Consider the following 25,855-nt stretch of genomic DNA (forward strand, 5'->3'; position numbering starts at 1 on the left):
GCAGCATTTTCTCATAAAGATAGAACTGATTTTAGAATTCCAAAGGTACCTTGAGAGTGTTTAAAGTCTGTTTCTGTGGGGAATCCAGAACATCTTATTTGAACTCTCCCAGTAAGACCTACAGGAATATATTACAATGAAATGATGGAAAAAAGGGTTAAGACAGTTTTAACATTTCAAACTTACGGGTCAGATTATGATACTTCTATCTGCTAACACTTTCAACAGTCTAGATCCCATTTCCAAAATCCGTGGGTGCCAAATACTTTAAACTCTTTACGGATCTATGTGGCAGAGCCAAATTTTAAATATATTTAGTTACCTCAAGCTACAGATAAACACCTGTAAATATCTAACAGGGTTTTCAAAATGTCTTTTTGCCCTGTTTCCAGCAAAGTTAATTTCTGGTCAGTTAGTTGTGTAGGTTACTTAAAAATCAAGATCTAAGAATACTTTGGAAATGGGGCTTATGCTTTGCTTATATAGATGCTTTTGAAAATCCATGCTCTATTTAAAAATCCATATTGTTTAAGAAACACTGTTTATATCACTGGGATGATTCCATTGTAACAGATCACAGAAGGTAAATGAGAGTATTGAAAATTTTTTCTGGTATTGAAGAGCTCAGTGTTTGAAGGAAACAGAGAGACTGTGTGATGCTGTAAGATTCTCCTCAAAATCATTCTCTTCCTTTGCTAGAAACAAACCGTTAAACCCCTTAATTCTTAACTTACAATATGTTTTCTTGCCTTCCCTGATTTGTTTTTGGTTGCTCTAGTTTCTGAAATTCTACCTCTCAAAACTTTTTTCTTATGCATTACAATTAAACTGTTTTAATTATCTATTGTTTCGCTTAGAAAGTGACATAGCTTAATTCAGGTTTGTGTCTCAAGGTAAACTGAAATGATTGATAGTTCTGTGTGTGCTTGGTAATGTGAGTCCTTCAGCCACTAAAGCACCTGTCTCAGTGTGTAACCAACTGGGGTTCACTGTTGCGCATGGTTTAACATTCACATAGCAAAAAAGGCAATTAGACGATGTTAACAGTCTGAAACTAACCAACAATGCAGGGAAAATGTCTAGGAAGGATTAGTTACCTCTTGCCTGATAAAGGCAGGTATCAATGGAAAATTCTAAGTTGTCCTCCATAGTGGCTCCATATGGAAAGTTGATGTTTAATGATGACATTAAACAGTCAGAGTTAAGGTCTGAATACAAAGACCAGAAAAGTTGAAAGCATTTGTGCTTAAATTAGCATTGCTGCTACCTTTTCAGGTCATTCCTAAGTCTGTGAGTTGTGCTTCAGCAGGCTGTAACTCTAATGGCAACCTGTTGTATCCAAACAGAAAATATTCCATTGTTTTAGCACCATCTTTATGAATTGAAATTTTTTCTGAAAGGATGATCTGAATCATTTGGGTTTTTAAAGAGCTGCATTAATATTATTGCCATATCATGGGTTTTAAATGGCATATATGCTATTTTTTGTGTCTACTCTGGAAGACATTTAGCATGCCTCCTAACTTGCATGGTGCTTCCTTGTGGGACAGCCTTTCTGTGTGTACAGTAATTGCTTTTGAAGTCTGCTACATCAGCTGCTTTGCTCCTCAGCTTTGTGTGTTCGTTAGTCATTTTGATCAGTCGTAAGAGCGATGGGCTGGCTGGCTGATTGCTGAGGTGTTCCTTCTGGCTGGGTGACAAGCTTGCTGGCTGACCTCGGCCAACTGGCTTTAACTCTGTGCCTGCACCGGTAGCCTGGGGGATAGCGGCTAATATTTTCCAAGGCATCTAGGTGATTTAGGAGCCCAGAGCTCACCTTAAAGTGGATTTGATGCATTTGGAAAATGTTACCCTATTAAACCCAGAGGGATATAGCATGAGCTAATTTATGTTTGTAAGACAGCCTGAGGTCTTGGGTTCCTATGATGTGCGTATCTTGCACTCTTCTCTTCATGCAGAGGCAAACAAGATCCATTCCTGTGGTTGTTTCATCAGGCAGTCAGGCTGTACTGGATCTGCATCTGCTGATAAGAAGGCATCTTCTAGATAAATCGTACAGGCATGTCTCTGAACCCTGGAAGTAAGAACCTCTGGCTCCAATAACAAAAGCCTTGGCAACCTGACCTAAGGGAGGCCTCCTACTCTTCTGGTAACTATCAATCTGTCACCTTTTCTCTGGCATTGGTGACCACGGGTGCACCATGAGTGCTCATGCAGCTGGTAGGTCTGGCGAGAGTGGCAGCAGGTAGCAGAAGCAGCAGCGAAGGAGCTGCCTTGCCAGCTGCAAGGAGAGCACTCACGGTCCAGCTGGTGCCCAGGGACAATAAGGTGGTCCGTTCTTGTGTCATGGTGGCTCTGCTTGAGCCTGTCCCCTTGGTGACTGAAGAGATGTAATGAGGTATCTGGAAGCGTCTAGCAGAGAGTGTTGAGAGAGAGGCACCGTGGCCCAGGTGGGGAATATAGGGTATAACAACAGGCAGAGAGATGTGCAGGACAACTGGCTGCGCAAGGGAAGACATACTTTATCTTGCTGTTCTTTATGTTTTCCTATTGCAGAATAGGAGTAGTGGCTGTGTCTGAGGTGACCAGCATGTGCCCATAGAGGACCTTGTGGCATCTAATTTCCCTCCTGTCCTTGCAGAAAATGATTAAATTAAAATGTATCTTGCTGCATTTCCCAGATAGGTTTTTATATCTTAAGCTGGTCATTAAGATTTGTGTGGCTTGTGTGCGCTTATACTACGTGAGTTCTTTAATAAAACATACAGAGGGAAAAAGAGGGTGTATGAAAAGGGGTAAAAGAAGTTGAGTGGCTTCTCCATGGGCATCTCAAGTGAATGAGAAGTGAGAGAGAAAGGGATAGGATTAAGAAGCAATTAAGGGATAGAGAGAATGATAAATAAGGAAGAAAGGAAAAGACTGCAAGGAACATTGCCAGTGGTTTTTAAATTTGAATTTGGACCATCATTTTTTTACACATTCGAGGGGGAGGAAAAAGAAGTTGAAGGGAACCTTTGGTTACTATTATGCCTTGATTATATACCAAGCTAAATCATTCCAATTGCTGTGGTCTAGTGATTAGAGTGTAAAACTTGGAGTCAAAAATATGCTTCTCTTTATGACTAAAGGACTTGCTGGGTGGTTCTGAGTGAGTTGTTTCACTTCACTGTGCCTCATTTTCCTGATCTGCGAAATAGGGATATTAATGCTTATTTTTGTGAAGGCAGTCTGAGAAATTTAAATGAAAACTTCTGTATAAATGTCAAGTATCATTATTATTGTTCTTAAACTAATCCATTGTAGTCAACTGCTTTTATAGTTTTTATGAAAGTAAATACAATGGGAGCTACATAATTGGCTGCCTAACAATGTTTTTTCAATTACAAGAAGACAAAAAGTGTCTGAAAAATGCAACAGTGGGTTGCCATTTTTCATCAACTGCAAATTTTTTCTGCTAGAACCATACCGTACCATACCATACCATACCATGAAGTAACTCTGAAATAAATGTGAAGCACTGAGCAGAGGTAACAGATCTGCATAAGTTTTTGTTGCACACTTGGTTCTCTCTTTGCCTGACACAATCAAAAGAATTTCAATTATTGTTGAGCAAATTAGAGTAAGGGTGAAAATGTGAAATTTTTGTTTGTTTACTTCTTTACCAGCATCTGGGAGATGAAACTTCTGCAAGCTGTGACTTTAAAATCATAATTTTTGGTTGAATAGTTGCAATGTCTGTTTTACACACCTTTGGAAACAGTGTGCAACACAAACACTGACTCTCCCTCTCTGTGGTGTGCTGAATATTACGCTTCTTTTAAAGTGATGCCATTAGAATAACATGTTATGTAACTAAATTGAGAGAACAGGAGTCCTATTACTCGTCACATTTGCCTAAATCCTGTTTACCTGAAAGGTTGTTCTGCCACTGCCAATTCACCCTGTGGGTGAATAGTCCCAATGATTCAGTCCAGGGCCGCATTTAGAAGGTTTTATCAGTAGAGGTGTAAGGTACTGGCAGAATGCTCCTAGTCCTGGTCACTGATTATACTTGTAAAATTGAATGTTTGCCAGTCCCATTTGTTCTTATTCTCCTGAATTTGTCCTGACAGGAGTGTGATTTTGCTGGTGTAACAGTGTTTACTTTGTGATGGAGGAAGAGGAGTGTATTTTACGACAGAGTGATGTTGGTCGTAGATCATATCTTTTCATACATCTAACTGATTTAGCAAAAATTTGTTATGTTTTGGCCTTAGTATAACCCCAGAGTGAGTAACTTGTGACCTGTCTCTGCTCATCAGTGTCAGTACTGCTGCCTTCAAGGACACCCCAATTAAGATAATTTTATTGTTCCTGTAAGAGGACTTAGTATCGGCAAAGCACGCTTCCTGGCTGACTGAGCGGAGCAGTCCTGGCTGTTTGTCTTCGGTCCCTGGAGACTGCCTCGCAACTACTGACTCTTCAAAGCTCTTTCCTCCACCACTCAGCACAATCTCATATTCTGCAGGCTCATCTTCAGCCACCTGCCCTTTATCTGTGAGCATGTCCCTCTCAGCCCAGGGCCTGTCCAGTGTCGAGTATTACGTTATATGCTGAGTGAGATGGGTAGAGCTGTGTGACATCTGGATGCTCATGGCTCTATAACATGATGGACACAGTGCCGGTATTGAAATAATTATGCCACGGCAAGAAAAGACTCAAATCTGTTTCCAGAGAAGCTAGGTTCATTCAGAAGATAATTTTTAATGACATTTCAGCAATGTATTAGCCTTTAAATAAGGATACAATTTCACAGAAGAATTGAGAGCCAGTTTTGAGTGGGGCTTTTTGTCTGTTTGTTTTTTGTTCTATACTTCTAAGGAGACTGATAAGGTCTGATCTTGTGTTGCTTGTTCACAGCAGGCCTACAAATGACTGTATCAGGTGCAGTGAGTACACGAAGACTTTGGGAGAGGGCCAATGATTCTTTTTTCTAAAACAAATTTAATATGGTGGATCTTAAAATTGTAACTTTTTATCCTAATGGGGAAAAATTCACATGAAAGGTATGAAATTAATAAGATTTTTCCCTTGAAAATGTAGTGCTGGATTTGCATTTTGTCTGTGAGCAGTCAACACAGTTTTGTTCTTGGAAATGTGGGGCTTCTCATCCTCTCAGTGAAGGTAAGAGGAATTTTGTATGTGTGGCAGCACTGGGAAGCAAGACTACATCTGTATTTTTTGCAAGATTAGTACAGTAAAATTCTAGTAGGCAATGCCCTTCCTCAGAAAACATTTTTAAGAAAAATGCTGAAAAACATTCCTTTAGTTGCATTGTTCGGTAGTGCAAATGATCTTTTATTTTCTTTCTAAGTAAGAATAATGAGGATATACACACAGAAGACATGCCTTGTTCTACCATTTAAATAATTCTGAATTGTTGGATAGGTACACATTAGACTCTTCTGTCTACTCTTGCACTCAACATGTCTTTTTTAAATGTAATAAATGTGTAAATAGATTTGATTTTTAAGCAAATGGTCATTGCAATTCTGTATCAGCTGAGAGCAAAATCTTCTGAGATGGGATGAAACTGCAGGCATTCAAACAAAGGAACAACAGAAAACTCTTCATCTGGAAGAGGGCAACAGAAAATGTATTAAAATGAGCTGACTGAACCACAGTCTTGTGTCTCTTGCGCAGATCTTTGAGGTTGCCTATTGATTTTTGGGGAAGTGAAGTCCACTATTGTTTTTCTGATTGCAGTACTAGAACCTTTAGGTGTTTCTCTATTGGCCATTTGGGGTGGAAGGACAAGTTTTGCTTTGCCATGACAAAACCCAGTTGGATGATTTTCTCCCAGTTCTGCCAGAACAGATTAAAGTAAATCCCCCCAAAACAGACCAAGACAATGGTAAACTATGATGTAAAGTTTATATACAAGAATATAACATTTATCTGGAGTATTTACAAGGTTAATTAAAGCAATATTTTACAACTCTTTCAGGTTAACCACTAGGTATATTACAAGTAGGCTACAGATGGTTTAATTTGCAAAATTATAAAAACAGAAGTTGCATTCAGATCAACCAGCTCCAAAACCTGTTCATTTCTCTGACAGGGAAGGGCTCAGACTTGTGGAAAAAAAAATGCAAGAATGTTAATATGCCCTTATTGGTGCCTATGTATCACATGCAGGAGTTGTAACATGATCTTTATAGTGTTAATATAGATGGCAAGCCATTTCACATCGGTGAAAAAGTCATATCCATTGTGACAGGCCAGTCACACATGTGACTGTCTTTCTTTGCATCTCCTACTTTTGCACAACAAACATGCATGTATACAGAGAAGCAGCAATATAAATTGACCAACATTACCAAAAGGAAGAGGGAAAAACTTCGGACCAAAAATCACACTTGCACTCAAAAAAGGAAGGAGGAAAAAAAAAAAAAAAAAAGCTTTAAGCAAGATACTTTAATACTTCCCCAAAATAGTCATGACTTTTTATTACACTTTAACCTATGTACAAAAACGGAGGCCTCCCTCCTCTCTCAGGGAACGGTCCCTGTGTCTCGTGCCTGCTGCACCTCAAGGCTCAGAGGGGAGGAAGCAGGGGAGTGCGAGGGGCCAGAGAGCTCAGGATGGAGGCAGCTGCTGGATGTGGCTGGAGCAGGGGCAACTAACACTGCAGTTTGCGGATGCTGCGGGAGAACCGCTTAAAAGCCCGCTGCCCTTTCTGCCACCGCTTCAGTGAGGTGATCACCAGTTCCCCAGCTTGCTTTTGCCCCATCACCAAGTAGGGGACATTGATGTCGTTCATCTCATCACAGGTACACTGGAGGCCACCTTTGAGCCAGAGCACAATCTTCCTCAGATCCCTTTCCGTCAGCCCGTTCAGCTTATAGATGGTTTTGCTCTTTGTTTCAGGGGTGATCTTGGTATCCCCATTGATGTAGGCAATCTCCTTCACTTTTATCTTCAAGGCTAATAGAGTGAGGGGAGGGGGAAGTGGGATGAGGGAGAGAGGGAGAAAGATTGAGAGGTTTTTTCCCATTAGTGCACATAAAGAGGACCTGGGGAGGGAGGTGCTCTATTGCTAATTAAACTGTCAGGGCTGACAGAAGAGGCAGCAGGTGGCTCCATTTCTAAAGCCACAAAGGGCATGCAAGTCATTTCAGTTTGAATCAACCTTAGGGTTGAGGGTTTTTGGGTTTCTTTTCTCTGCTCCCCCTCCCCCTCTTTTTCCTTCTTTTCTGAATTAATATTTTCTCTGGCTTTTTTCCTGTTTGCAAACAGGGAGAGGGTAGGTTTGCTGTGTTAAGCAGGCGCTCTGGTTTTTTGCTGGGATAGCAGAGTCTTCCTGAAACTCTAGAATTTGAAGGGGAGCTGGGAAGGCAAGGACCTAAACCTAATCTGAAATCTGATCTCTTCTGTGGCTGAAAACTTTTAAACTTAATTTATTAGGCTGGAGAGGATTTTAGGCAAACCTGTAAGGAAATGATATTTCACATGTATTGTTTTTTTGAGAGAATAGATCCCATGGAGGGCAAATTGGTCCAACAGCTGCATTTGATTTGGTAAAATAACTAGGAGGGGGATACAGGGCTCTTTAAGAATCTATGGGGCATGTTTAGCTTTAGGAGGATTTATCTGAGTGCAATTTGCTAGGCCAAAGCTATTGGTTGTTTTAGCAATTATGTCCCACAGTCATGGTTTCAGGGTTCCTCCCCCTCCCCCCCTTAGTAAGAAAAGCTTTTGAATTATTGTAGATATTTACACTACAAATCTGTCTCCAGGTATAAACATTGATCTGTTACGAAAGGGTTCCCCTCCTATTCCCCTTTTCTCTTGAAATGCTAATGTGTGGATAATGTGCCATTCAGTTGTCTATGTTCAAGGGGCTTTCTTGTCCTCCTCTAACCCTAGATCTTCACATTAAGTTTATATCCCCAATTGTCCATGCATTACCTTCTCTGTCAAATGATATGTAGAACTTCACTCTTAATCTGCAGAGAAAGTCCTTCTTTCTTACTATACATGAGATTGGTCATGCGGCTCTTTCTCATACGTCTAAATGAAGCTTTGCTGTACTGCTCCCCAGGCAATACTCTAGATGAAAGATTCCTCTTTTTCATTTTACTGTTTGACTTGCCTGCGCCATCCACATAAATGAGTACAACTTGAAAACACTTATTTGCAGAAAAGCAGCAAACAGAAAAAGACTCTAAAAGGACCACTTTTTATTCTGAGCTGGGATGTTGCATTTCATGACCGAAACAGTCAGACACGATAGGATGGACGAGTCAGTCTGCAGCTAAGACAAAGCCCTGCCTTTTTTCAGACACATCTCTCACTGACTCCGCTGGGAGTTGTACACGATCGTGTCAGGATAAGACCCTGAGCCCTCAAGCTTTAATCGAGGGACTGTGCTTCCACTTACCAAAGTCATTTTTGCAGAGGTTTTCCACAATGTCATTATCATCTTCATTTTTGTTTTTGCAGGCATCGCAGACCTTAGGTGCTGGAAATGCAAGACAGTCCTCATCAGGCTCAGGGAGAAAAGAACAGCAGGTGGCGTTGGGAACCCTTCGGGGAAACGCGTTTTTCCTTCCCTCGGAGGACTGTGTGCCTTCTCCTGCATGGAGCTGCCTTTCCCCTGTGACAAGCCTTACCTTGCTTCAGAGCTGCTGGAAGGGGGACGCGCACGAAGCACTTTTAAGGTAACACTTAAACCCAAACTTTTTTTTTTTTAAACAGGAACAAAAAAAGGGAGGGGAGGTAAGGGAAGAAGAGAAAAAACAAAAAACAGCCCGACCCTGCGGTTCAGCGATGATCTTTGCAGAAAGAGGTCTGCGTTACTGACGGCTCCGTCCGGGTCACAGAGCTTCCCTCCGGGGGGGAGACGGGGAAAGGCTGCGGGCTGGTCCCAGCCCCCCGACGGCGCCGGCGGGCTGGCACCGCCGGGACCTGGCACCGGAGCACCTATTTTCCAGGCTCCGGGGAAATCGTAGCGGTCCCGCAGCAAGGGCCCCTCGCAAAAGTCCGCCTGAGCCCGGTCTGCGGCTCACCCGAGCCCCCCCGCCGGACGAGGGCGGGATCTGGGGGGAGGGGGATGCCCCGCACCGCGGTGCCGGGCTCTCCGCGGCGGCGGGCGGGCGCGCTGCCGCCCCGCGGGGCTGGCGCCGGGGCAGCGCTGCCGAGCCGGGGGCGGCCCGGCGGCTCGCTCTTACCTTCCCTGGTGACCGGGAGGATGTGGTCGCTGCTGGCCAGGGGGATGCACAGGTCGTTGTCCTTGGGGAAGCGGCTGCAGTCCAGCATGTCGGGCCAGGGGAAGCCGAAGGCGGACATCACCGGGGCGCAGCTCTCCTTCACCTCCTCGCAGAGCGAGTGGCAGGGCTGGATGATCTCGTCCAGGTCGTCGATGCAGACGGGGGCGAAGAGGGAGCAGAGGAACTTCCTGGTGTCGGGGTGGCACTGCTTCTGCACCAGCGGGATCCAGGTGGAGGCCTGCTCCAGCACCTCCTGCACCGTCTCGTGCCCCAGCAGGTTGGGCAGCCGCATGCTCTGGTACTCGATGCCGCGGCACAGCAGCATCGGGGCGGGGATGGGCTTGCAGTTGGAGCGCTTGTAGGAGAAGTCGGGCTCCCCGAAGGGGAAGAGCCCCGCGGCCGAGCCCAGGCACTGGGAGGCCAGCAGCAGCAGGGCGCAGAGGCGGCGCTGCATTTTGGGGCGCTCGCGGGGGGACCCGGGGCGGCCTCACTGGCGGGCGCTCGCAGGCGGAGAGGCGGCGGAGGGCTGGCGCGCCGCTCCCCTCTGCCGCATGCAGCTGCCCCCGAGCCCGGGCTCCTGCCTGGCAGACACGGACGGAGGGTCTGAGCGAGATGCAGGGGCAAACGGGAGTTTTCTGGATTTTTTGTATGCAAATGGAAGGGGGAGCGGAGGGCTGGGAGGAGCCTTGTGACAGCCATCCAAAAAGGATTGGTCACTACTTTCTTGGTCTGCTTTTGCTCAGGGGGATTGTCTTTTGGCAGGAAATCCTTAAAAGAAATGTTACAGTGCATGCACGGGGAAGGGGGGAAAAGATCCCCACGAACAAAGAACCACAAAAGCCCTCGGATCTCCTTGGCTGGGCAAGGGGAGAGGGGCCGCTTTCAGGTTGCGGGTAGTTTAAGGTGAGCTTTGCAGTTAATAAACTTATCGTAGAGGGACGGGACTCTCCTCTTCCCCCCCCCCCGATTTTGATCCTTTTGCTACCGGCAAGCACATGATGTGGCTGGTCTGGTTCCCCAAGCAGGGGGCAAGGCTCTGCTCCCAGAGACCCCACGGGGTCGCTGTCACCTCTGCCCCCTCCCTGGCTGCTGCCGGGGCTGTGGTGAGTGGGGCATGCCCCGCAGTGGGCTCTGCAGCCCTCCACGCTTTGCCCCTGTCCTGCCCGCTTGTGGGGCAAGTTGGGCAGCTGAGGATGGTAGTTCCCCTAGCCCCTACAGCTCACCCTGGGGCCAGAGCCACACACGGAGCGCACAGCGACAGCGGGGTGCCTGCTCTCCCAGTCCCTCTCTGGCTCAGCAGTGCCCACACCTCCCAGCGTGGCTCCTTGCTATATGAAGTGCCTGCTTGGAGAGGCACTGGTGCCCCAAGGAGGGTCCTCTGCTAAGTGACCCTCCCACAGGATGCGAAGTGCTCAGGCTAGGGCACTGCTTGGAGCCTCTGCCAGCCCAGTAAAACCTAATGGATGTGCTGTGCAGCTACTGCAAATCACATCTCTTTGCCTCAGCTGTCACTGGAGCGTGACCAAGCCAGAGTCCCCATGTCTTCACCTTTGCTTTTGGGGCAAAGGACCTAATTTCAGGTGATCCTGAACGCCCAGAAGGACATCTGTGAGGCAAGCCCAGGAAAGCTGTGAAATACACCGTGAGACCCTCATCTCCCTGCAGCCTGTCCCTTGCCCCACGGATGCTGTCTCAGCCCAGTCCACGCAGGGCCCTGCTCTCCTCCTTGCTGGGCAGCTTGCTTGCAGCAAGCTGAGAAGTGGGGCAACCTGTTGAGCACCGTCCCTTGCAGGTGGAGTTGTGGCAGATGCCCATGCCTCCCTCCCACTGCAGGTGGGCCTATGAAGTTGTAGGGGGAGAGAGAGAGGATAACCTGCAAGTCTTCTTCCCCCTGCACCAGGCTGAGGGCTATGGCACCAGGCAGACTGCGTGCAAGGAGGCTGCCTCCGGTCTGATCTCCTTGCCCCACCAAGGTGTTGCACAGCCGCTGTGCAAAGGATCAACATCTATAGAGCTGTCCTTCTCCAAAAGCTATGATTAACCTGAATGTCTTTCCTTTGACTCTGTTCTGCAAGGATCAGAGAGCTGCAGTGAACGGTGCCTGGTGAACCCTGGCTGGCCCCTGACTGCAAAAGGGGGTTTTCCGTGTGTCTTTGGGTATGAGTGTCAGAGTGTGTTAAAAATACCATCATCTGCCACTTTTTTCCAAGGCTAAAAGCTCTACACAGTGTAGGTGCCTCCCTTTCCCTTTCCTTTTGTCTTCACCTAGAAATTTCCTTAAAGAATTAGCATTTGTGTTGATTTATAACGAAAGGAAGAAAGGTAGACAAGGCATTGGGATCAGAACACAGTGTCAGTGTAGTTTGGAAATTTCTGGGATTTATATTATTTATGACATTATTGTTGAAGAGTGCAGGCCTGTGTAGTATCTTTTTGTGGTAAACCACATTCATTAATCAGCTACTGAATATCTCCTTATAGAGATGTTTTAGGGGAAGCTAGCCTCAGCCGTTCTGACTTTTGCAAATTGCACAGCTGTTACCATCTAATCCACATAGGTTCAGTTCTCTGCCTGGGCTTCCCTGAAGTTTGGGTCACTGCCTTATGGCATAGGAAACTTGCAGCTTCTCCCTGTGGAAGAAAAGGGACTGCCTTACTGGAACAAACCGCGTGCTTGTCCAGCCTGGTTGTTGTTAGGCACTGAAGCTAGTGCTAGCTATTTCAGAGGAAGTTTCAGGATCCTTTCCAGCAGACTATACTCATGGATATAATCTCCCTGTAGGCCAGCTTCTTCTCTGTTATTTAAAGTTGTTTCATATCCGGAAAAATAAATGTCATGAATATCTAATATCCCATGTGTAAACACTTAAAAGTAGTCGTCTTCTTATAGCTTCACATATTCTTGCCATTTGTTATCTGTATTCAGTTCATTCCTTTAAAAAATAGATCTGTAAGCTCTTGGCCTCCGTTCGCTTCCATAGCACTGAGCCCCACGGATTACTTATGCCACCCATTTTGAAGTTGTTTTGGCAAGTCCTGAGGATTGCCATGGACTGTAGTTGTTGCCACTTGCTGGACATTTCACTTCAGCTCCCAGTGCTGGTCCCACTGGAGTCTACCCAAAACTCCTCGTCATTGGAAAAGGACCTACCAGCATGTTTCCTCTTACCCTGAATGACCAGCTACTCACCAGCTCTTCATAAAATGGACAGGTCTTTTTCTTTTCCTCTCCTTTTATCACTGCTTCTCATTTTATGTAGTCATTGATGTCCGTTCAAGTGGATGCATGATCGGAAGACAATTTGCCTGCTCCATAAATTCCTGGTAGCCCTGTACAGCACTTTCAACAGATCCAACCATCTGCACAGTGTGGAAGCAAAGACCGAAGATCTGAACAGGCTCTGTATAGATTAGAGATAACAATCATTTTCTAAGGTGGAGGATGAGACCTTTCCAACAGAAATCTGCTCATTTTTTCACCAGGAATGTTTGCTTGCTTGTTTGTTTCCAGTCCATAGGACATAAGGAGGAAAAACACACTGTTTTTCCTGGATTACACTTCGATTTGAAATGAGGCTTTATAAGACCTTACTATTTCCATTTTTAATCACCCTTGGCAAACTCATTTACTATAAATATGAAACGATCTGAGATCATGTAAACAAATCCAGCACAAGCCTGTAGACCCAAGCAATCATTATTGCCCTCGCTGTGATCCTTTACAGAGGAAAATGCTGGAGTGCGAGGCTGACATGGGTGCTCATCGCTGCAAACTCAGGTGCAGCTCTCCTGGCCCGCAGACCTGAATGCTGTTTACAGGCTTTGCGGTTTTGCAGGGCCCATGCTCCGGCGCAGCCCGAGTGTGAGCTGTACAGACCGGCTGCTGCGCCCAGGAGACCTGCTGAATTCAGAGTCCAGATGATTTTCATGCTAAATGCCCAAAGTCTATCAAAGCCTAAGTGGCAAGAGCAGCACTGGGCATCCGTGTGAGTGTGTTCAAGGGGTAAGGGTGATGTGGATGTGGGGACCTCACCATGGGGTGCCCTGGGGGTCCCTGCTGTGCTGCGCAGCTGCTTGGGGTTGGGACACCTCGCAGCCTCGCTGGCCCGGGGAAGGCTCCGCTGAGCTTGCCCGAAGTGCTCGTCTTTTAGGAGGGATGGGGCTGGCTCCGAAAGGCGGGTCTGTTCAGCTGCGAGGAAGCGGTGTTGTGTTGCAGCCTGCCCTAAGTGCAGTTGCCTTCCCCGGCTGTCAGGGCACACGTCTTACAGCCGGGAGACACGCGGCTGAGACGCGCCACCCGGGCCCGCCGCCGGGAGCCCCGCACGGCCCGGGGGGTCCGGCTGCCCAGCGCGGGTGGGGGGCTCCCCGTCGGGGTCGGGGGGGCCGAGTGCCCGGCCCGGGAGCTCCCCGTCGGGGCCGGCCCGGGCGGCGGGGGGGGGGGGGGGGGCTGCACGCGCTCAGGCCAATAAACAACCGCTGTTTCACACTTAATTGGGAATGAAACTAATGAGCTATTTACAGCTCTTGGCTGCTTTCCCCGCATGCTTCCGGCGCTGGACACCCCCCGGGGCCGGGTAGAGCCCCGGCGAGGGCCGAGAGCCCTCTAAGGCGAGCCCCGGCTGATCGCTGGTTGCCGGCAGCTGGCGGCCGCCTCAAAGCGCCCGGAGAGGCGGGCGGCGGCCCCGCAGTAGGGCCGGGGCCTCCGCGGGGTCTCCCCGTGCCCCGGGGGCTGCTGCCGCCAGGTGAGGGGGCCGCCGCGGGCCCGGTCAGCAGCCTCTGTCCTCGCAGGGGTTCAGCACCTGAGTGCAAAAAGCCCTGAGCGACCCGGTCTCACCTGCGTGAGGGAAGTGAAAAACACTGGTAGTGGAGGAGAAAGGGCCGAGGACACCCTTATAATATCATGATAGTTTAAGCTACCTTGTTACTGTTTTTAAAAGGGAGCATAAGCTTTTAAGCGCCTGTAAATTCATCAAGTGGCATACACAGTTAAGCTGTGTTAAACCCTGAAAGTAGCATAAGCATTTAAACCACCTTAGCTGCTTAAAGCAATATAAGCTGTTAAAATGCCTTTAATCCTTAAGGCACTAAAGTGCTTAAATCACCTTAAATCTTGGGAGGGAGGAGAGAGAAAAAGCTGTCTGGAAAAAGCCCCAGCCATAGGGCCCCAAAACTGAAGATGGGGCTGCTATCTCCAGAGATCCTTCAGGACAGCCTGTGTTTTCCCACTTTCCCAGTCTCTTGGAAGGGGGCTAGGAGTTGCAGAGAGTGAGTTCAAAGACTGGATGGCACAAGCCCCCCCCCCCCCCCCCCAAAAAAAAAAAACCCCTTAGTAAAAATCACTTGCTGCTGGATGGTAGTGAAAATGAATGGACTGTGGGGAAAATGACTTGAGTGCTTGGTTCTTGTGGTGAGTTAAGAGAGAACACTGCTGTCTAAGGATCATTGGAGGGTGCATGGTCTGTACCATCTACATCAAAACTGTGGTGCTGTTTCCTCTCTCTCTCTCTCTCTGTCTCCCTCTCCCCCTCTCTCAAACCTTTGTATGAACTCAGATTTTCTCTACCTTTTTCTGGCCAGACCCAGAAGCTGATAAGTGAACAGGGGAAGATATATTGGCACATGCCTGTCTAGGCAAAACTCACTTCAAAGCAGACAGTAAAAAATGCTTTCAATTTGTTAGTTTGGCTGTTACATATTTTTCTGAATCCACAGTTTGCTGCCTTGAGATCACTTAGTTACTTACCTGGCTGCATAATGCATGCAAGGGTCTTTGCACTCTCCGTGCTCCGCTGCTGCTACCCACTGACATGCTTTGCTGATTTGGTGAGCTTGAGGTAAAACCTGCAAAAATTCATGACTTCTCTAGGCTGAGCCCTGTTTTTTTTGTTACTGTTCTGCAGGGAAGATCACACTTTTCAGTCGTGGAATCATAGAATAATTTTGGTTGGAGGGCATCTCAGAAGGCCATCTACTCCAACCCCCGCTCAAACTTCTGAGTTAAATCAGGTTATGCGAAGCCTTGCCCAGCTGAATCGTTACTGATATATGTGCATGCTTATGTGAGACATGAGGCGGCCTGGATTCAAAACTCTACTGCAACATCCCTCCCCTCCCTGGAGGATGCCCAGGGCCAAAAGCTCTCCTCCACTGTGGATGAAAGGGGAATGGTTTCAGCAGCAGAGGCTCTTGTAGCCCAATAGTTAGCTCAAACCTATTTTAGCATAGAGGGCACTTTGATCTCTGTGTCTTCCCAAGTGATCTCCTTGCCAGACTCTTCGATTTGCCCATCCTAGCATTTGTTTTAGGGATGTACGTATCCCCTGGGAGATCCATTATGAAGCAGTCAAACAGGTTTAAGGAACCTCCTTAAGGAATGGGGAGATTATTGGGAAGCAGTGTTTGTATGGGTGCCCATTCTTGCCTAGGCCTTCGGGCAGGGCTGTGCTGGAGACGCGGTGCTGGGTGGACCCAGCGCAGCTCCTTGTCTGCTCCCGTCTTGCTCTGCTGGTGGCATGGGTGACATGAGCAGGAAAATGGTCTCTTCCCCCTCTGGCTGTGTGTAACTGGTGTTCGGTTGCTGTGTGCATGCCTGGCGGCAGGGGCACGCACTGAGAGCGCGATTTCCAGACTGGGACATGCCCCTGCAGAAGGGATTCAAGCCTTGGCCGGGGTGAAACACCTGCACCCAAAGCAGCTGAGTGCTGCCCTCCCCACCGAGGGGTGCCCAGCCCCAGGCACTGGCCGCTGCCACCCGCTGCTGGTGGTAGCCAGGCCAAACAGAATAGGGAAATCCTGACCTCAGAGGCTCTCTAAGCATAAACATGGGGGCTGAGAAATTACTCTTTGGTTGGTGACACTGAAGAAGAATGAAATAATTTTTTTGTTTGTTCTGGTCAATGCATAAAATGTCAGTGGTGAGAACAAAACTGGCTTTCTCCCTGTGGTGAAAAAATCTGATGACAAGGTCTGAATAACTTTAAAAATGGCTTCTAGCATCACATTATCAGAAGATTATTATTACTTGAATCTTGCAATTGCATTTGTTAGGAAAAAAAAAAGTGTTTTCCAGATTTTGACAGGAAACAGCTCAGCAACGGATCGATCCTGACTCTGTTTTGGTGGCTGATAAGATGGAATTTAACATTTTCCAGATCTAGGACTGGGTAGCAGTCTTATTTTCTGTTACTGCAACATCTAAAAGCTCAATTGTTAAAAAATGTAAGTGCTGTAGATCTCTTTCTCTTTTTTTAAAAAGCTGTTCTGAAAGGAACCCTAAAACGTCCTTTATCCTGTTTTATTTTCCACTTACAGTGTTCACTGAAAACAGCAGCAGACCCTTAGCGTGAGTGACCCCTTGTTCGCAGGGTGCTGAGCCTGTGCTTGAGTGCCCCCGCGCACCGCGCAGCGGGGAAGGCTCAGGCATGCAGTACCAGAGAAGAGCCTCTCGGTGGCTCAGGCATGCAGTACGAGAGAAGAGCCTCTCGGTGGCTCAGGCATGCAGTACCAGAGAAGAGCCTCTCGGTGGCGCTCGTGCCCACCGCGTAGTTTCCCCTCCGCCCGGTGTTGTCCGGTGTCGAGCTGCCTTCCACGCGCTGTGTTTCTACCCGCTCTGCCTAGGCTGCTCTCTTCCCTAGGAACACCGCGTTTTGGGACTGAAACTCTAGACTATGTTTAATCAATGTTTGATGTCACAAAGGGTAAAGATCAAAGTAGGGTCCATTACTTTCAAATGGAAACAAAACCAAGTCACAACAGGTTTTATTTTTTTTGCTGGTGGTGGTCACTCACTCAGTCCAGTAGTTCCCCTGCCTTTAGTATCTTCAGATCTTCAGGGAAGTCTTTCCAATTTGAGATATTTTCCATAGGAACATTATTAAGTATTATTCCAAGCCTCTGCTTTTAATGTTATATTGTACTTTTCTCATTTTATATTAAATGATAAATACAAATATTTGGATATTATACTCTACATACTCTACACAAACATATATAAATATATGTGTGTGTAATAAAAATCTAGATTTATTTGCATGCAAATGCTTTAGCAAGTTATGATCCTTCAAATTTATCTGACATACATCTATATCTGGCTAGAGTTTTTGTCATGGTGAGCAATTTTGCTCATGCAGAATGTCTGTTTATGATTACTGCTCCCTTTATTATCTATCAAATCTAAGTGCTGCATGACAATTAAAGATAGCAGAGACCATGCCCTAGAGGACCTCAGTCTCATAGTATCTTCTGTTCCTAGTGTATTTTATTTTAAAAGGTATAATGTAATGTATATTTCCTTTTTTCCTCCTAGTGCTTTTTTTCCCCCTCTGGTTATTATCTGTAGTCTGGTAGTAGCTAGCACCTTGAGCAGAGTGTCGGGCCCCACTGCGTGAGCTGCACAGAAGGAAAGAAGACTTCTAACGAAGGGTTTGGGATCTAGGTAGGGCAAGAATGACATGGAAGGGAAGAGGGGAAAATTACTGTCTCTGCATAGGAAAGGAGGCATGGGGTGGAATACTGGCTTCACTGGCCACAGGGAGAGTTTTGCCATTGATTTTGGGCATGAAGGGTCTAGCTACAAATTCTAGTACCAAAACCAGGTCTTAGGCAGATTTCAGACATCTGTGTCCAAGGCTGTTGTAGTATGTCCTTGATTTGTGACTGCCTTTACTTGGAAACCTCTGTAAGGCATTGCCTGGCAGCCCTGGGGAGGCCTTGGTGCTGGCAGCTGGTTCCCTCCTGAAGCCCCGCCGTGTGTGTGGGGCCTGGAAACCCACCAGCTGGCCCCAGTGCATGGGCTCCAGTGGCCCCTGCTTTGTGCCCACTGATGGGACCAGTGTCTTCCCAACAGTTAATGCTTCCTATTCATACTGCAGCTGAAGAAGAAATGTCGTGCTTGTGAAATAGTAATTTAATGGTTTGAGCACTTGCCCAGGAACTGAGATACCTGCTTTCCAATTCCCTCTGTTTCATGGGGCTCAAGCCCACCTACCCATCGTCCAGTGCCATGTCCTGGCTGTCCCTTTAGGTGCTGGCCTGGCTTGCAGCATCACGGCTGTTTTTCCTGTTCAGGAACTGTTTTCGTGTGAATTGTTTTGGGAGTGAGAACTGAAAGTGGGATCTCACTGCTCTGTAAACTAGACTAGCTTTTAGTGTGCTTGGGGTCTTTTTCTGCCACTGACTCTGTGAATCCTGCATCCTGTGCTACCTGGCACTGTAGATCCAGTGGAAGAGCTGGAAAGTGGTAATCTACCCACAAGGCAACTCCTTGGCTTAACAGGCACTTCCATGTTTTGAGACTGAATTTTTTTCAGACTGAATTGCTTTCTCGTCTGTTGCTTCCCAGGTAGATAAGTCCATCTCTGACCTGCCAGCCTCCTGTTTTGGAGGTGGGCAGCCCCATGTCCTCTTTCTTGAGTAAGGTGACATGAGCTCAGGGCCCCTGCTCAGGGAGCACCTATGGGCATCAGCACAGAGGAGAGGGCTTGGGGTTCAGGGTCCTGGTCTCTGGCAAGCCTTGCTGTGGTCCTGAGCGAGGCACCTGTGCCTAAGGGAGAGAGGAGTTCACTTCCCCTTGTGTTCAGTGTTTCCTAGCAGCTAGATCATGGTGCTCCTGTGTTACTGCTGGTCCTCTACTGCTTTGCTCTGTGCCTGGCCCTCCTTGTTTGTGGTTTGAAATAGGTCAGTCTGAAGAAAGTGTGATAATGGTTGATTTATTATTATTATTTTTCCCTCCTCCTCATATCAAATCTTAATATAACCAGGTTAAAGCTTAGTGGCATGTCCCAGACAGCAGGCACTGCCCAGCTAATCTCTGCTGGGTGGCTCTGCCTGCTCCATGGAGATATGGTGAGCTTTAGTGTGGGTCCACATGCTGGAACATCATGCGGTTCTGCAGATTCATGGAAAAAACACTCTCTGCTTCTACAGTGCCTAACACAGAAAACAACTGTAAAAGAATGTTTGAAAGACAGGCATATATAGAAACTCATTTTCAGAATCAATTGCTACTTTTAGGGAAATTGCCAGTTTTGCAGTTAGACTGCAAATGGTCTAATGGCCTCAAGGTTTGGACACGTGTTACTTGTTGAGAGAAATTATTTAAAAAAATAATTTGTAATTAAACTTTTAAAAAATAAAATCAAGAAAATCCATTGCCTGAAGCTATGTTATTTAAAATATTATTAAACCTGATTTAAAATAAAGCAGTGAAACAATCAAATCAATCTGACATCATGATCAAATCAACAAATTAGTCTCAATATTGGATTGGAGTTAAATTACCAAGTGATTCAAATAATCTAACTAGTAGGCACATATATCAGTAATTAAAATATATTTGCACACATTTCCAAATATTAAAAAAATCCAGATGTTTGAGGCCATTTCTGAAAAAGCTGACAAAGAATCAGCTTGAGTGAAATGGCTTACAATGGTATTACATCAGAAGTTTTGGGGAAGTTCAGAACTCATTGCAAAAAGCATCAACACGTTTCTTCTTCTTCCCTCTTCTGTTTTCCCACTTTCAAACTAGAAATTTACAGTTTTACCTTCCTGAACTTTAGTCTTTACAAGCCTTTTCAATTTTGCTTTTCTATATAAAGAAACCCTAGTCTGAAATACAACATTTTCAACACACTCTTCTTCATTATGTGTATTTTTTCTTTCTCAGTACCTACATATGCATTCACAGTAAGTTTTAGAACTACCTGGTATATTTATTTATTACTTCAGTTGTCTTTATTACCTTTATCTATTATATTGTTTCCATTGAGATTCTTTTTGATATTCTCAGCTCTGTTTTCTGTGTGACTAACTTACATCTCATCCTCTCTGTGCCCAAATGTAGCTTTTCTCACAATATTTTTCCAACATGAGGCTTGGTTCAATCAAGGTTCAGTCCTTATTAATAGGGCTTAGTCCAGTAGTTAACATTTATATTTTGGTGGCACCTACAGGCCAACTGGGTCAGAGGTTTTGGGCTCAGCCCTTTACTAGCCATGATGACTCTGTCCAGATTGTTTCTGAGCTAAAACATAAACCGTGGTGGCTGAGACTGTTGCTGGGAAGGGGGTGTGGGAAAGTCAGGTTAACAACACTCTGAGGGAGTGTGCAGTTTCTTGCCTTGCACCTTCCCAACTTTTCTTCCTGTAGAAAAGGACACAACTGTCGCATCCCACTTGTCACAGCTTTGCAGAAGCAGAAACCCTGCTCCTGGCCGAAGGGGCACTTCTACCCACGTTTGAATTCCCCTGGGAGGTAGTGGGGTGGTTCACAAATGGCAAGTATATCGCAGCAAGGGATGTGGGAAGTAGCTATGAGGAAAAAGGAGAAGGAGGGAGGAGGAAAAACCAAACCAAAACAAAAAATGCTTCCTATCACTAAAGCTCATGAAAGACTGCCTGAGCAGACTATTGTAAGTCTGTCTGTGAAGATCTGGACATCAGCTCTGGTGCCTGCTGTCTACGGTTTTGTAATTGTTCACAAACACTTTTGCTGCACACAGTCAGCTTTTAGAGACCAGAGGAGAGAATGGCAAGAGCTTGTTTCCCCAAATCAAATTTTTCTTGATGAGCTGGAGCAGCTTAAGCCTTGGACTGTACCGATGTGGTATGAATACATTTTCCTCTGTTGTGCTTTAACCTTTCTGACATGGCCAGCCAGCCTAAGCATGTGTCCGGGCACCCACTTGGATAGATCTCTCTGGGAATGAGATAGATGATCGTTTACAGGTGCCATGCTGATCTTACAGAAGTTTCCTTTGATGACCCATGTATTTCCCAAGTGCTTGTCATTAAAAAAAAAAAAAAAAAAAAAAAAAGTTGTGCTTTTCTCCTGTCTCGTTATCTTAACTTCCTTTTTGAGAGACTATAACGTGCTAGAGCAGCACTTTGCTAGACAGAAAGCTTGCTTGCCAGTTTTATTGCAGACCTTTATTCAGATATTCATGTACAGTTTATACATGATACAAAAATGCTACAGGCTGAAACTTGACAGTGAATTAAATCTAGCCAAAGGATCTGACCTTGGCTTCCAAGTCAATGCTTGGTCTTCTGGTCTGGCTGAAACTGTACTAGTTTTGGGGGGAAGTGAGTGTCTTGCAACACATGTTCCCAACCAATGCATAGCTGGCTTGATTGACTCCCACTAGGGAAAAGTTAGATTCATGTCTGGAAAAAAAAAAAGGTGAGAATGTAATTCTCCACTTTGCTTGTGTAATATTTTTTCCCGTAAGACTTCAGGGCAAACAAGGTTTGGGTAGCTGCTGTGAGTAACATTGCAGCAGGGAGTCTATTAGAATCAGGTTAGCGTTAGTATTTATATCTGTTAGTAAAACATTACAATTACATTGTTTACAGTAGTTATATAAATGGCTTGGAAATACAGGTATCTTGGTTTACACACGTGTCTTTTACTGCTTAATAAAGTGTAAGGTTATGCATTTGGAGCCTGAAAGTGTTCACAGTGGAAAAAAGATGAACAAAGCTGAAACAAAGTCACATTATCTTAATTTGGCTTGGTACAAGTTGTGTTGAAAATGATGCTTCAAATATTAGAATAAAATGGTAAGAACAATGATGTTAGGTCAGATCAAAGGTCTTTTTAACACAGTACTCTGTCACCTGTGTTCCGTTCTTTTTTCCTTTCCCTTGGGGCAATATGCCTTTATTGACATTTGAATTTCATTTGTTGCTGTATTGCACAGTCATTCAGGTTGTATAGTTTGAGCGGCTAATTCTGGAGCTGGATCATTAGCCAGTTTGGGAGTTAGAGCATCTCTGCCCAAATTGTTGAGTATGCAAAAACCTGCCATTTCCTTATCACAGCCTGGATCTTATTTACACATTGAGACTGTATATATATGGTCCTTGGAGAGCTTTGGCTTTTGTCAGAAAACCACTCAAGGGCTGAGATGGCCACAAATTCAGGGAGAGCCTTGCTAGGGCTTCAGCTTTCCCCACCACAGGGAAAGGCCAGGCACATAATGTCCTTAAAGTCTTCTCCTGGGTGGTGAAAATGTCATGCACAGCCCTTTATAGGCACCATCCAATTTGCAGGCTTAGATTTTTAAAAAGCTTCTGACTCGGATTTAACACAAAGTCACGCAACTGAGCCAAATCCTGTGCTCATATATATGCCTTGAATTCTCTGTAGAGGCTGGGAGCTGCAGGTACTCATCTAACAGCAAGACTTGTCCTCTAACAATGCATTTTCAGAATCATGGAAGCTGGAAAAGCCTTGCAGGCTTGTAAGTCCACTGATTAACACACAATGCCTTTAGGCTTTCTATTTTTAAGGTCCACAGAAGCAGCATTGGTGCAGTTTTCCTACCTAAAGGTGAGGAAGACAGGATTTTGACAGAAGAGGAAAAAGTTTGGTGGAAATTCTTGAGTCTAATTTTGACACCTTTCTGTGTTTTCAATGCTATGATGTGACAGTGGAAGAAAAGGCTTAGGTGCTGCCCAGATTCCCTCAGGTGTCTTTGCCGGTTCCACCTGGTGCAGAGATCAGAAGCCCTAGTCTGCTGGAAATCAGTGGCAATTTCATCTTCTGGCAGGGATAAGGAGAGGCCTCTGGGCAGCTAAAATGCTGCCCGCAGCACAATTGCCTGCCCTATGGCTTCACCTGCAGACTCGCCGGCCACGCACTTGGCCTGGAAAGTAACCCTGGTGTGGCCCTCGGGAGGCAGCTCCCGTGGCCTTTCATGGGAGGAACAGAGACGGGCTGCCTGGCACCGCGTTCCAAGTGCACCTCTCATTCTAATTATTTCCAGTGATGGGGTCAGCGACCTCACCCTGCCATTATATCATCTAATTGACCATCTTAATAGGGATGTTTCTCTTCCACCTAGCTCAAAAAGGACCTACTGACAGTTCCCAGGAAACCTTTGTCCCTTCTTTGATGGCTGTGACCCTCTGAGCATCTCAGCTCTCTGCCTCTGCGGCCTCCCTGCGTGCTCTTCAGGCTTCCTCCCTCTGCTTTGTGTCACCGGCAACGTGCATTTTACAGCACTGTTAACCTCTCCCAGCCTCCTGAACATGGTGAGTAAGACTTGAGATATTTTGCATTGTTTTCTATTTTACTATAGAAATACCATCTTCCAGTCTTGGCTACTAAAAACCAGAGTGCTCCGATCAAAATGGAAAAACTGAGAAAAGGAATCTTGAGAGAATTCAGCCCTCGATGAGGCGTGGTATCTGTTAATGTTAGCCTTGGCTTGTGTGCTTGAACAGTGTGCCTCGGCATTAAAGATTATCTTATTGCGGTTAGTCTGAGATGTAATTAGTCCGCTGACTGATCTGGAAGACTTCAGGAATGTGTGATATGTGCATATCTGGATCTATAATTGCAATTCCCACGCTAAGACATGCCACAGTCTGCCCAGATTTGGGGATTAGAACATAGTTCTACGTGAAGAATGGGGAGGAGTGTAATTCAAATAAAATTTTGTTTTTTTCTTTGGCTATACACTATATAATGGAGAACATTTGTCTGATAATTGTCCTGAAATTCCTGCGAATGTCTTTTGTGTTAGATTTGCATTGCCCAGTGTAATTGTACCTATATTATAACATCCTCCTTACTTACGCTCTGGGTTGAACTGGAAAGATGGGAAGTAATCTATTTAGCTCTTCAGATTGCAAAGGAAAAATAATTGGGCTTTTAAAAACTAATCTCATGGGATATAATCATCCGTGCTTTTGAACTGTTTTGACAACAGATTTCCCTCCTTTGCTATCTATCAGAATTCCAGCTACAATTAAACTCATTTCTGCATGCTAAAAAACAGAACAGGTCTGCAGCATATATTTCATTAAGGGCAAGGCAGGGAATAGATAAAAAAAAAACTAGTAGAAATAAATATGTATTATGGTGTTCAAAGCATTCTTTTTCCACTTGAAGTATTTCTTAGACCAGTTATGTGAGAAATTCATTATATGTGAGGATTTTGTAATAGCAAAGTGAATTAGCTGTTTGTAGACTTTCTCCCCTCTGTAAATGGGAACATGACATACGACAGTGGGCCAGATTTTACTGTTCTAGGCATTACTGATATAGCTGTTTATTCTCTGAGCCTGGAAGAGATCCAGCAGGATTTAGTTTTATGAGGTTTAATGTAAAGGTGTTGTATTTCATGAGATGAAATCATAACACAGTGGGTTTGCAAGAATTCTGGAAGATTATTTTTTCAGAGCGTTGGCAAGCATGATTCTCCTGTGAATTACGTGTCTAAAAGAGAAATATAGATCTTCTTTCACTATGTTGAAATGATAACTAATCCTTAATCCTTCATAGATGGTCAGTGTCATTAATGCTGGCCGTGCATTTAGAATGTGTGCAGGTAACAGATTTAATTCTGTAATGCTATGCAATATGCAGCTGGGCCTATATCCATAGGAGCTATCTATATAATTGAAACATCTGCTGTTATTTTGGGGATATGTCTCTAAACTTGTTTTTTTTTCTAGATTTCTTGATTTTGTGAAAAAGGGAGAAAAGCATCTGGCATTTTGATGTATCTATAGTTGTGGAAGACCTATTAATATTATTAATTGTATCTGCAATATGACTGTGAATACTTATTTTATGCTTCATCAGCAAATTTTCCTTTGACTATTTGATTGTTGAGGATGATGAATACAGAGCAGTTTGAGGTTTCCCATCTTATGTTGCCTTATACTTTAAGCAGATGAGATCTCTCTGATTTCATGGTGTGAAAACCCAGCTACTTTTCTCTGCTATTACAGCAATATGTGCATATGTTCCCTCTTTAACTTGCTTTGTTCTGTGAAAGCCAAGGGTAGCTCTATGAAAGAGACATAGGACTGGGAGAAGCCTGGCTTCTATTTCCAACTTTGCTAAATACAGTGTGAGCTTGAACCAATCATTGCATCTCTCTGTATATGTTTTCTTTTCTATTTCAAGGGGGATATCAAAATCTGCTTACCTCGGAGGGACATTGTTAGACTAACTTCAATAACATATGTATAGCACTGCAAGGTCCTTTGAGTCTTCAGCACTACTGAGCTCTGGAACTTATCCTATTATTGTGGGTGCTCAGTTATTATTATTATTAGTTATTATTATAGTTATTATTGTGTTGTCACTGTGTTGGGACACTGCACCCTGTTGTGAATCTATGGAAAACTCTCTTTTGGCTCGGGAAATGACTACAGGTAAATCAAAAACCCTCTATCATGCCCCTTTCAGACAACATGTCTTCTGCCTATGACGGACGTGTGTACCTTGCTGTTTACGGTTCATGACGTCTAAACATACTTGGATTTTTGCTTATGTAGTACATATTTCATAAGGAGTGGACAGATTCTGACTACTTCACAAAGTTCTATCTTTAGTAGTAATGATAGGCGTTTACACCATAGTGTATAATTGAACCTAGGTCACTCACTGGTAACATCGTTGTGTTAATACTGCATATGGTGAGAAGAGGCAGTGTATCAGTTACTTCCTTGTTACTCATGAATTACTTGAACTTTTTGCTCATGCTTAAATTAGCTAGATGTTTTTATCACCTCTATGTGGTGCTTGTTGTTTAAGATGTGTTTAAAAAGGGCCTGACTTCTCATGATAGAATGCCTGGGGCATCC

General features: G+C 45.1%; 1 protein-coding gene and 1 long non-coding RNA gene across 2 annotated transcripts in view; one reads left to right on the forward strand and one right to left on the reverse strand.

Moving 5' to 3' along the window:
- Positions 1–5,894: 5,894 nt before the first annotated feature.
- SFRP2 (secreted frizzled related protein 2) lies at positions 5,895–9,907 on the reverse strand. The gene is made up of 3 exons (XM_026120221.2): positions 9,213–9,907; positions 8,423–8,503; positions 5,895–6,966 (listed from the first exon to the last, which is right to left on the reverse strand). Exons 1-3 carry the CDS (start codon positions 9,703–9,705, stop codon positions 6,662–6,664), a joined length of 879 nt encoding a protein of 292 aa, XP_025976006.2. The 5' UTR covers positions 9,706–9,907; the 3' UTR covers positions 5,895–6,661.
- The window catches only part of LOC112995319 (uncharacterized), a 73,466-nt gene continuing 56,078 nt past the window's right edge, over positions 8,468–25,855 (forward strand). The window contains exons 1-2 of the long non-coding RNA XR_003262169.2: positions 8,468–8,702; positions 23,098–23,287. This is a non-coding gene — a long non-coding RNA (uncharacterized LOC112995319). The remainder of the gene's footprint in view (positions 8,703–23,097; positions 23,288–25,855) is intronic.

The sequence above is a fragment of the Dromaius novaehollandiae genome, chromosome 4 (assembly GCF_036370855.1).
Source record: "Dromaius novaehollandiae isolate bDroNov1 chromosome 4, bDroNov1.hap1, whole genome shotgun sequence".
Taxonomy (NCBI): domain Eukaryota; kingdom Metazoa; phylum Chordata; class Aves; order Casuariiformes; family Dromaiidae; genus Dromaius; species Dromaius novaehollandiae.

Excerpts from the sequence above, each read along its gene's own strand:
- SFRP2 (XM_026120221.2), bottom strand. The coding sequence starts at position 9,705 with ATGCAGCGCCGCCTCTGCGCCCTGCTGCTGCTGGCCTCCCAGTGCCTG. Across the intron at positions 8,504-9,212 it reads CCTCCCGGTCACCAGGGAAG|CACCTAAGGTCTGCGATGCC; the intron begins GTAAGAGCGAGC and ends TTGCATTTCCAG. Across the intron at positions 6,967-8,422 it reads CCTCTGCAAAAATGACTTTG|CCTTGAAGATAAAAGTGAAG; the intron begins GTAAGTGGAAGC and ends TCACTCTATTAG.